Source organism: Melozone crissalis, unplaced genomic scaffold (genome assembly GCF_028551555.1).
Source record: "Melozone crissalis strain CALT ecotype California unplaced genomic scaffold, PUWL_Pcris_2 ptg000026l_1, whole genome shotgun sequence".
Lineage (NCBI taxonomy): Eukaryota > Metazoa > Chordata > Aves > Passeriformes > Passerellidae > Melozone > Melozone crissalis.
In genome coordinates, this window is record NW_026535804.1 from 10,072,887 (window position 1) to 10,082,898 (window position 10,012).

The window sequence follows — 10,012 nt, forward strand, 5'->3', positions numbered from 1 at the left end:
GCACCGCGGGGCCGCTGCCAAGCGCGCGGGCGAGGCCCCGGCTCCCCGCGGCCCTGGGCTCGGCGCCGGCAGCGCAGTGGAAATTTCCATCGCGGCTGCGGCCCGAGCTGGCGGCGGGGCCGGGAGGGAGGCGGGGCTGCGGCAGGAGCCATTCCGCGGCGCGGAGGGCTCGGGCTGGGATAAGCCCCGCGCCGGTGCAGCCCCCTCCGCCGGGCCCGGCGCTGACAGCCGCCTTAGTGGGGCACTGGGTCAGCGCCGGGAGCTGCCACTGCCGCCTCAACAGGAACTGCAGGCAAAGTTTAGTTCCAAGGCAGATTTGCCATGAGCTCAATCCTGCCAGAGTAGCACCGGCAGCAATATCAAAGCTGCTTAGAGCTCGTTACTTTTCATTACTTTAAATGTGCAAATGTTGTATTTTCCCCCTCAGGAAACACTGCCCCATACAAAGGGTCGTTTGGAAAGCTTTAAAATACACAGAAGAAACCTCTTTCTGCGGTTTAGATTTTACACCACTGTTAAAGACTCTCATGTCTCAATTTTAATGCACAAGCAATAAATGTGACTTTTTTTAATACTAAAAAAAACCCCCAACTTTACATAACCAGCTTTTCAATGCATTTTGTTTCAGGCCACTGACATGGAAACTTGGGCATTAAGTCATACTTCAGTGATAAATAATCTACTTCCTTGTTTTTCACTCCTGGTGACACTAAGCAGTGTTCCAAAACAAATAAATGAGAAAAAAACCCCACCCCTACTCTCCCCTCAAAAAAAACCCCAAACCAAAACACATTGCCACCTGCAGTTTTAGACCGCAGTGGGGCAGTTCCAAGCTCCAGCTGGAGTTCTCAAAGCAGGATGAAGGATCACAAAACACTGTCAAGTGACAGAACTTCACAGAAAAGGAGGAAATTTAAGAAGCAGATTAGGCTGCATTAGAGAACACCACAAGCTGAGCCTGAGAGGGAAACAAGGACAAGTAATCAAGGACTGAGCACAGGCTAAGCAAAAAGATCTAAGCGCAAAACAAAGTTAACTCAGGTTCAAAATAACATAAAAAGAATCTCGTGGATTCAACCTTAAACACATTAAGTGTTGTTAAACTTAAAACTCATCATTGTTACTGATAAACAAGGAGGAAATGAAAATTAGTATTAACTGGAATCTAAGTACACCATGCTTCAAAGCATTAAGCACTTTAACCCCAGGATGAACAATTATGTTGGTCCTTTACTCAGCATGGGCAGTGCTTTGAGATTAGAGTCATTTGCACATATTAAAAGTCCTTTAGAAATAAAAAATCCATGTGGCATTGTCATGGATCAACAGCCCACTTCCCTCCCACCACCTCCATAAAGAAATCACTGCTCAATACCAGTTTAAGTATAACTTGAAAGTTTTAATACTAAGATCTTCCCATTTCTCTGAAGCTCAGAAGCCTGCATGCTAACTCACAACGCCTGGCAGCTGTGGGTACACAACACTCAAGCCTGGTCTGCACATATGCTCGTGTGAAGGCGACGGTTACGGTGCTGCAGAAGCTTCCTACGCTCGTAGCAGCTTGTTAGCAACACCACTACAGAGTTTTGATCTTTTCCAAGAACTGGCCCTACGCTAGTGAGACAAGGAAGAACACTGCTTCCAATACTTTCTTAGAAGCCAGCTTTAATTTTCTTCCCCATCGAAGCAGAGCCTGCCATGCTAAGCAATCTAGCCCAATCAAGGCAAGGCTGGTATTTGTATAAGCTTAAATGTTTAATCAGACACAGTTGAGAAACCTTTCTAGAATTTAATATAAAAACATTTGACATTTTTCATTAATGTAAAGTTGTGCACATGTTGAGAAAATTGTCATCTGAAAGAAAAATCGGTCTTCAAATATCTTTATTGGAAGGCCATGCACTGCCTTCTGTTACTGTATTTCAAATCACTGTACATTTACTTTGAAAACACTGTCTGCATTTTCTAGTACAAAAAACTAAAAATTGTTTCAGGAATGTAGAGAAATATTCAACTTAAATAGCGAAAAAGTGCACCATAATTACTGCTGCACTGCAGTCATTTCTGCATTTCCCATTTCTTAAATAACTATCCTGTTTTGATAACACACAATATAAAGAGCAATTATGAAAAACTGAGACATTTAAATACACTAAGTTATTGAGAATAACTTGTGGGCATGGGGTAACCTATCATAGGAGCAGCACCAGTGGCAGGGTAGGCGTACTGCTGCTGGTTCATGCCATTGTGCATGTTGGCAATGTTACTGCCGTACTGCTGCTCGTAGCCGTTCTGGTACGCTCCTGTGGGGTTACCGCCGGCCCTGAAGCCGGCCTGCATGCCTGCAGCGGCAAAGCCATTCCCAAAGGGAGTTCCATTGCTGAAACTCTGGGCGCTGTAAGCCCCGTTTTGGGTTTTTGCTCCGAAGTCTCTCTTGCCTAGCGCCCCATAGGTTCGCTCAAAGTTCTCCCTCTCTCTAAAACTACTAAATCCACCCCTTTTGCCCGCAGAGTATCTGTCACGTCGGTCACCTCGGGAACGACCTAGTGAAAGAGACAAGACAGTTATGTGTATTATAAAGGCTCTTCAGTTCAGTTAAGCAGCATTTATTTCATGTCCCAACAATTCAAACCTCCTATGAAAGCTTTCCAGGTGCTTGCTGGACTCCAGTTAGATAAAGCTGTCTTACTTTTGAGGAGTCATACACTCTCCCCCTTAACACAAGTTGTGGCATCAAGGCAAAAAGTGACTTTTACCTTGCCAGCAGGACACTTGGGTCCATCTCTCTTTCCAAGCCATAGGAGACAAAGGCACAAAACTGAGTCCATGAGTATTTTATCTCAGGACAAGTATTTCTTTGGCCTGCCCTAGCCACAGGCACACCACAGCATAGGCTGGGAGCACCTGGGTGCTGTTTTCTGGCTTTTGCATTAATAAATACCTTCTGAGCTCACAATATCTGGTAACTAAACCACCTTCCACATTTACTTTGAAAAGAGTCTGAAGGTGGAATCTGAAGTTTCCATTTTGTTCTGAGAGGAAAGTCATGCACCAATATCAAGAACAGCCCTTACCTGAACCTCTGTCTTCAACCAGCTGGAGCAATTTGGGGTTGATGGCTTGATTAGCCTCCCGAAGCACAGAGATGAGGTCATTTACTTGCTTAATATTGTTAGGAGTAAAGAATGTGTATGCTGTGCCTGTTTTGGTACTGCGGGCAGTTCGTCCAATTCGGTGGATATAGTCCTCTGAGGAGTTAGGGTAGTCATAATTGATGACAAATTTCACATCTTCCACATCTGTAAAGTGTTGCAGTGTGGCAAAAAGCGAGGTACAAAGTTTTGCACACCACAACAGCCAAATCGAAGATAAACATTAGACAAGAGTATTTTAAAGGGAATAATGGCTGCAAAGAACAGTGTTAGAATCATCCATTTCTGCAAGAGCATAGTGGAAGAGAAAAAGTTACGCACACTCCGTCTGATCCCGTTTCTCATCACCCACCCTGTGATCCAAAACCTTACCATAAAGGAGTGTGCATTTGCTTGGCATTCCCAACTCAAGTGTCCCCTTTACAAATCATCAAGTGACATCTGAAAGCTTCTTGCAGTAGGGCCACTAAAGCTCACAGCAGCCTCTTCATGTGCTCATTTGAGGACCTTAGAGTAAAAACATACAAGGTCCTTCACATACACACTCATTAGAAGCTCAAAAAAAAGGGGCCACACTGCTCGTCTTGCCAAGACCTTTGAACTGCAGCTGCAAGAAAAACATACCTGTCCCCCCAAAGTCACCAAGTTGTTTTTATGCACTGTGTCTTGTCTAGGCAAGCGCTTCCAAGAAGCCAGGGTTCACTTGAGAATGGGTCTCTCTCTGGCAGGTCTCGACATGACGACTATGTATAGGTGGAGGAACTTCGACTTTCAAAGGCATTGAAAAGCCATTGCTTTCCTGCCCCACTTGTTAAAGTGAGAGGTGGACTTTTATTCTCAGATTTCATGTGCCAGTACTCACCAATTTGTACAAGGCTTAGTACATTTTAAAGCTGCTCTCTCCATTTCATGGTTGAAAAAAATTTCATAGAACATTGAAGTTTAAAATTATGTTCTTCAACATTTCAAAAACTCACTGAAATTGAAAGACCCACAGATCACAGCAGACAGTATGCACAAAACTTAACAGTACTGCACCATGGCAAATCATGCAAAGCATGGAGAGAAGAGAAATACCAGGGCAAAGTGAACTGTGAATGAAACTGCTTATTTCATGAGAGAACAGTTTATGGGGGTAGTTGTTTAAAGGATGATCTTTGCCTTTTGAAGATTACTGGCACACAATGCTTTCAGCTTTCACCTCTCTATTTGACTGGAAGCAGCCAGCCGATCATTTCCACTAGTCCTCCATCCCCCTCGAGTCCTCCGATTGTCATGCCTAGGCCTTGCCACAAAGACTGCACCTTTATGTGAAGAAAACTTAGAAAAATGCAGAGGTTAAAGAAAGCAATAGACTTTCTTTAAAAGCTTTGGGCAACTGGCATTACGAGTTTTTACTAACCTAGACCTCTGGATGCAACATCTGTAGCAATCAGGATTGGTGCTTTTCCATGTTTGAATTCTGTAACACAAGAAGTGAATCAGTTTTTTTCCCTGAGCAGCACACATCAGATGCTTGCAGAAACTGCTGAAGCACTCACCATTTAGAACCCAGTCCCGCTCCTGCTGACTTTTATCACCGTGGATACCCATCGCTGGCCACCTGAAAACACAGAACTTCACTGACCCAAGAACACTGCTTTGGTGGTTTCATTAAAGACTGGGATACAGGCAAATTCCAATCTGGGCACTGTAGCTGACAGCTACTGTCACTGACAGTTCTGATTCTTAACTGTGGTGTCAAGAGCACACACAAGACTATTGCTCAGTGAAGCCCCAGCTGCTACTCACCCATCTCTCCTCATTTTTCTGGTAAGATCATCACAACGCCTTTTGGTTTCCACAAAAACAATTGTTTTGTTTTCTTTCTCACTCATGATTTCTTCCATCAAACGAATAAGCCTGTTTTTAAGAGATCATGGTTAGAGCTTAGACTGCTTCCTACTGCACAAGTTTAAACTGATTTCTTGTCTTTAAGTTGTCTCAGACTGATGTCAAAAATCCATCAAAATAAGGCATTTATTCTACAGTTCATAAAGTAAAACTGACAGAAAAAAAAGAATGCTTTGCCCCCAAGGCCTACTTACTTGTCATCTTTCTCTACATCATGACACACATCCACAATCTGAAGAATGTTGTGGTTTGCACTCAGTTCCAGTGCACCAATGTTGATGTGCACATATTCTTTCAGGAAATCTTCAGCCAGCTGCCTCACTTCCTTAGGCCATGTGGCACTCCACATCAGAGTCTGCCTGTCAGGCTATAAAGATCAATGAAAGATCAGTATAGGATTTAGTTAAATACCCAACCAAAACTAGCCAGGCTTGCACTGCCCTCGCTTTAACAAGGGTGGTGGCAGTAGTTTATACCTGCTATAGTGACAAATGCATAAACCATTTATACTCACTCTAATCTGATCCACAATTTTTCTGATCTGAGGTTCAAATCCCATGTCAAGCATCCTGTCAGCTTCATCAAGGACAAGGTAAGTACACCTCCTGAGATTGGTCTTTCCAGCTTCTAGGAAGTCTATAAGTCTTCCAGGTGTTGCAATGCAGATCTCCACACCTAAAACCAAGCAGTCCCATCAGCTGAAGCAGTTTCCACATTGCCCCAGACAGAGATACAGCGAGGCTGATCCATACCTCTTTCCAGGTCACGGATCTGTGGTCCCTTTGGAGCACCTCCATAAATACACGTGGACTTCAAACGACACGCTCTGCTGTACTCTGCAGCTACCTGCTGCACTTGCTGGGCCAGTTCACGGGTTGGTGCCAACACAAGACACTGGAAATAGGATGCCCATCTTTAGTTCAATGCCCACTGGAAGATCCTAGTCTGAGACTAATTCTGAGTGTGAAGTTCAGTGCCAGATTGACTGAAGTAGATTTAAGTAGCCAAACCAGCAAACTAGGTTACCTGGCATCTTAACTACCATCAAACACATGAGAGATACCAGAAAGTCACTGGCTTCCAGGGATAGCAATTTCCAAAATATAACCCAAAATCAAGCCCTGTTCTGTACTATTTTCAGGACAATCCAATCAGTTAATAGAATCTGCTTGGGAAACTACCCCAACAGGGAACCACTTTATTCCCACAGAGAAACAGAATGCTGCTATGCACTCTTATGAGCATGGCCAACTGAGGCTGTAAAATACAGTCCTAAGAAATGAAAATCCCCTTTCATTTAGGAATACTCACAATAGGTCCATCTCCTCGCTCCAGGAATGGCTGATGATTTATATGCACAATGGCAGGCAGTAAGTACTGTTTGGAAGAAAGAAAAATCTCATTACAATCTCTTCCTTGAAGTGTTCACCCTGCACTAGGCTACACCATACTGCCACTGCTGAAATCCAGCAGTATTTCAGGCTATAACCAACACTTACTGAGAGTGTTTTCCCTGATCCAGTCTGTGCCACTCCAACCATATCCAATCCACTCAATGCAACAGGCCAACCTTGCGCTTGAATAGCAGTTGGTTCAGTGAAGTTCTGCCTCTGAATTACTTCCATAACATTTGCTTGAAGAAAAAATTTAAACATACAGATTCAGATGTTGCCCTAATCCAGTCTGAACAACCACCAGTAAACTGGTCTTCACTTACCAGGGAAGTTTGCTTCATAAAAGTTGATAATTGGTTTTGGACAGTTATGGCCCCTAACTGTGACCTCTTTGCTCGCTCTGTACTGTTCAACTTCTTGCTGCAAAACAAAACAACCATCATTGGAAATAAGCTCTGATACTGAAGTTCTATTTGAGTTACCCCATCTGTGCCTGCTGGGCCCCATGACCCTCAACATGTTTACACTTTCTGTTTACTTTTGCTCGAGCCAGATCAGGTACATACCGCAGTACGTCTCACTACATCCGGATGTTCTTGGTAGAAGTTCTTCTCAAATTTGGGCAGCTCATCCAAGTTCCATTTCTTTTTTGTAAGTTTCTCCCCAGGGTTTCCAAATTTCTTCCCAGAGAGAGGTCCACCTCTACTTCCTCCAAAACGAGGGGCTCCAAACCTAGACAAAAAGAACACATCATAGAATGCAAGAGAAACATTTTGGTCATCTTCCTGAACAACTTCACCACCATCTCTGCAGTCCACCGATTACTTTACAGTTCAGTTGTATAAACTCTACCTACTGAAGTTTCGTACACTAGAACTTTAAAAATCATACTTTAAGCTGCAGATGCCACCATCTGCTTGGCCACAATTCTTGCTCACAAGCTAAGATAACGTGTATTTCCAATTTCCATACAATGCAATCAAACAGCAAGTTACAACAAGTACTAAAATCTTGGCACTACCCGGTGATCAAAATGGTTTCCCGTCCCAGTGACACTCCTACTGCTGAAAGGGGGCAGGGGCGGTTACGAAACCTTGAGATAATTTTCCCGTAAACCGTTCTTTTGCATGTACCCACACACAGACATCTTTTAACAACGGTGTTTTACGAGGCCATGCGCCTTATTAGCATTTCAGGATCGGTCCCTCCGTTCGGAGAAGGCTGATCTGGAAAGCCCCGAGGCGCGGCTCGGTGCCGCGCTGGATCCGAGCGCGGGGCTCCCTCCCCCGCCCCGATCACTTCCCGATTTCGGCCGGGCGAGCACTGCGAACGATCCTTCCCAGCACAACACAGCGCTTCCCGAGCCGCCGCTGCTTCCTGCCAGCGCTGTTTCCTTTGTCTCTCATTTCTGTCTACGCCACATTTTCCAGCCGCTGCCATTTTAGAGCCGGGGCTGGGCGGGGGGAGGAGGAGGAGGAACAAAGGCAGCAGCAGCATAGCCGGCATTTTGATTCCCCTCAGCCACCGCATGGCGGGGCCGGCCATTAACATCCGCTTACACAACACAAAGCGGAGCCGGCCGGCTCCTGCCGGCCACAGCCCGAGCCTTGGGAGGGGGAAGGGAGGGGAGGGAACCGCCCTGCCGACAGCTCCCCAAGGCTTCGGCACTGCCAACCCACTGACCCACAAACCTCCAGCCCGCCCGCCGCTCTCAGCGGGGCAATCGGGCTCTGCAGGGACCGTCTGCGCTGGGGGGGGCGTCCCCAGGGGGTTGGGGCGAGTCTCTTTCTTCCCAACAGAAAAAAAAAAATTAAAAAAAAATTAAAATTCCTCTGCGCTATTCTCAGAGGTAGCACACCCGCCGGGGGTGCTCTGAAGCGAAGGAACCGACAGTCGTCCACAATCGGTGGCCTAAAAAAGCCCAACACCCTCCCACGGCCACCCCTCGCGGCGGGAGCGCTGAGGGAAGGGCTCAGGGCCCAACCCCCGCCCCGCCGCCATCTTAAAACGTCTGAAAAACAACCCCGAGAGCCCCACGGGCAGGCTCAGAGTCCGGACGCTGGCGGCGGCTGGCGCCGGCCGTGCCCCCGGACTCACCCTCTATCCCTGTCGCTGGAATACCCGGGCATGGCGATAGTGGCGGTGGGCGAGGCGACTCCGGTCACTTAGAGCGGGTGGCGACGGGCTGAACAAGATCCAGTGCCGTTGGCGGGGGCCGCTCACTGTGGGCGCCCGGATGCGCGGACGCCGGTTATATACGGGGCAGCGGGGGCTGCCGGGAGCCGGCGCGTGACGCAAGCGCGGGCCCCACCCCCGCCGTTATGTAAGCGGCCCGAGCCGGCCCGAGGGCCCGCCCCCTTCCGCGTGGGCGTGGCCGCGGCTCGCCCGGCTGACCGGCTTTGAGCTCGCGGCCGGAAGTGCCCCCCCCCCCCCCCCCCCCGAGAGAGTCCCCCCCCCCCATCCCCACCCCCTGCGCGCGCCTGCGCGGAGCCGCTGCGGGCGGGAGCCTCGTTCTCGCTGAGGGCACCCCGGGCTGAGGGGGACGGAAATGGAAATGGAGAATTCTCTCTTCAGCCTCCATAAGTGCAGCCTTTCGGCTGCCTGGCGTGTTCAGAATGCAGCTCAGCTCCTCAGCACTTTCGGCAGGGCAGAGCCGGACCCTGATGTCCGCAGTGCAGTCCCCCAGTTCTCACAGATCTGTTTGTGAAAATCCTCCTGAAATAGCTCGAGATGAGCCCAGGCTTTTAACTAATAAACATTTTAGCTAATAACTGACACTTCGGGGTAGACTGGCCCCATGGCCACCTGTGACTTTCGCTCTCGGGAGGAGCCAGATGTGCGGATCCTGGAGAGCTGGACCCAAAATAACGTCAAACCTCCTCAGGCCAGTTCTTTTTTGCTGTTACTCATTGCCTTTTAAAATGTTCATAAACATATATGTAAACAGAAATATTTATAAACAAATGTCCGTAAAGTTACCAGTGTTATCTTTTTGGATTCCATACCAGGGCCAGTAACCTGAGTCAAAGGTCACCCGAGGTGCGGCAGCGCTGAAAAGGCACGGGATAAAAACACTCAGCACCCCAAGGGGACACTGCTGCTCACCCACCAAAAGGCACGGGATAAAAACACTCAACACCCCAAGGGGACACTGCTGCTCACCCACTGCCTTTGCCAGGCCAGTGCCCGGCACCCTGAGGCTTTACACACACAAGAGTTGAAGTTTTAAGCACAAACACCCCTGTGCAGCCACCTGCTGCAGGCAGAGAGGGAAGAAATGAAAACAACATAAGGAAGAAGTGCCGTAACAACACTTCCCTTTTATATCCTCCCACCTTCTAGCAATCTGTGCTTTAAGGCTTTTCTGGGACAAAAATAACTGTATTTGATGGCCATTTCTTTACATTTTGGTTCTATTTCTGCCCTTAGCTTGTAAGATAGCATGACAATGTGTTTTACAGTTTCTGTGTATGCAACCTGAAGCACATTTACTTTCATTTTCACCATATTGCTGGATAACAACAAGGGGCATAAAACAATGAGTTAGGAGAAATCGTGAATAATAACTTTCTG

At 47.3% G+C, this 10,012-nt stretch overlaps 1 protein-coding gene across 2 annotated transcripts; it reads right to left on the reverse strand.

Moving 5' to 3' along the window:
- Positions 1–1,378: 1,378 nt before the first annotated feature.
- On the reverse strand, positions 1,379–8,675 carry DDX5 (DEAD-box helicase 5). 2 transcript variants are annotated; one of them, XM_054278858.1, is made up of 13 exons: positions 8,537–8,675; positions 7,006–7,171; positions 6,763–6,859; positions 6,545–6,678; positions 6,357–6,422; positions 5,798–5,939; positions 5,560–5,720; positions 5,240–5,412; positions 4,944–5,054; positions 4,694–4,755; positions 4,555–4,614; positions 3,075–3,299; positions 1,379–2,543 (listed from the first exon to the last, which is right to left on the reverse strand). In XM_054278858.1, exons 1-13 carry the CDS (start codon positions 8,566–8,568, stop codon positions 2,158–2,160), a joined length of 1,815 nt encoding a protein of 604 aa, XP_054134833.1. In that variant the 5' UTR covers positions 8,569–8,675; the 3' UTR covers positions 1,379–2,157. The 2 variants fall into 2 exon arrangements, with proteins under 2 accessions (XP_054134833.1, XP_054134834.1); XM_054278859.1 differs by having other exon boundaries at positions 8,561–8,660.
- Between the last annotated feature and the right edge of the window lie 1,337 nt (positions 8,676–10,012).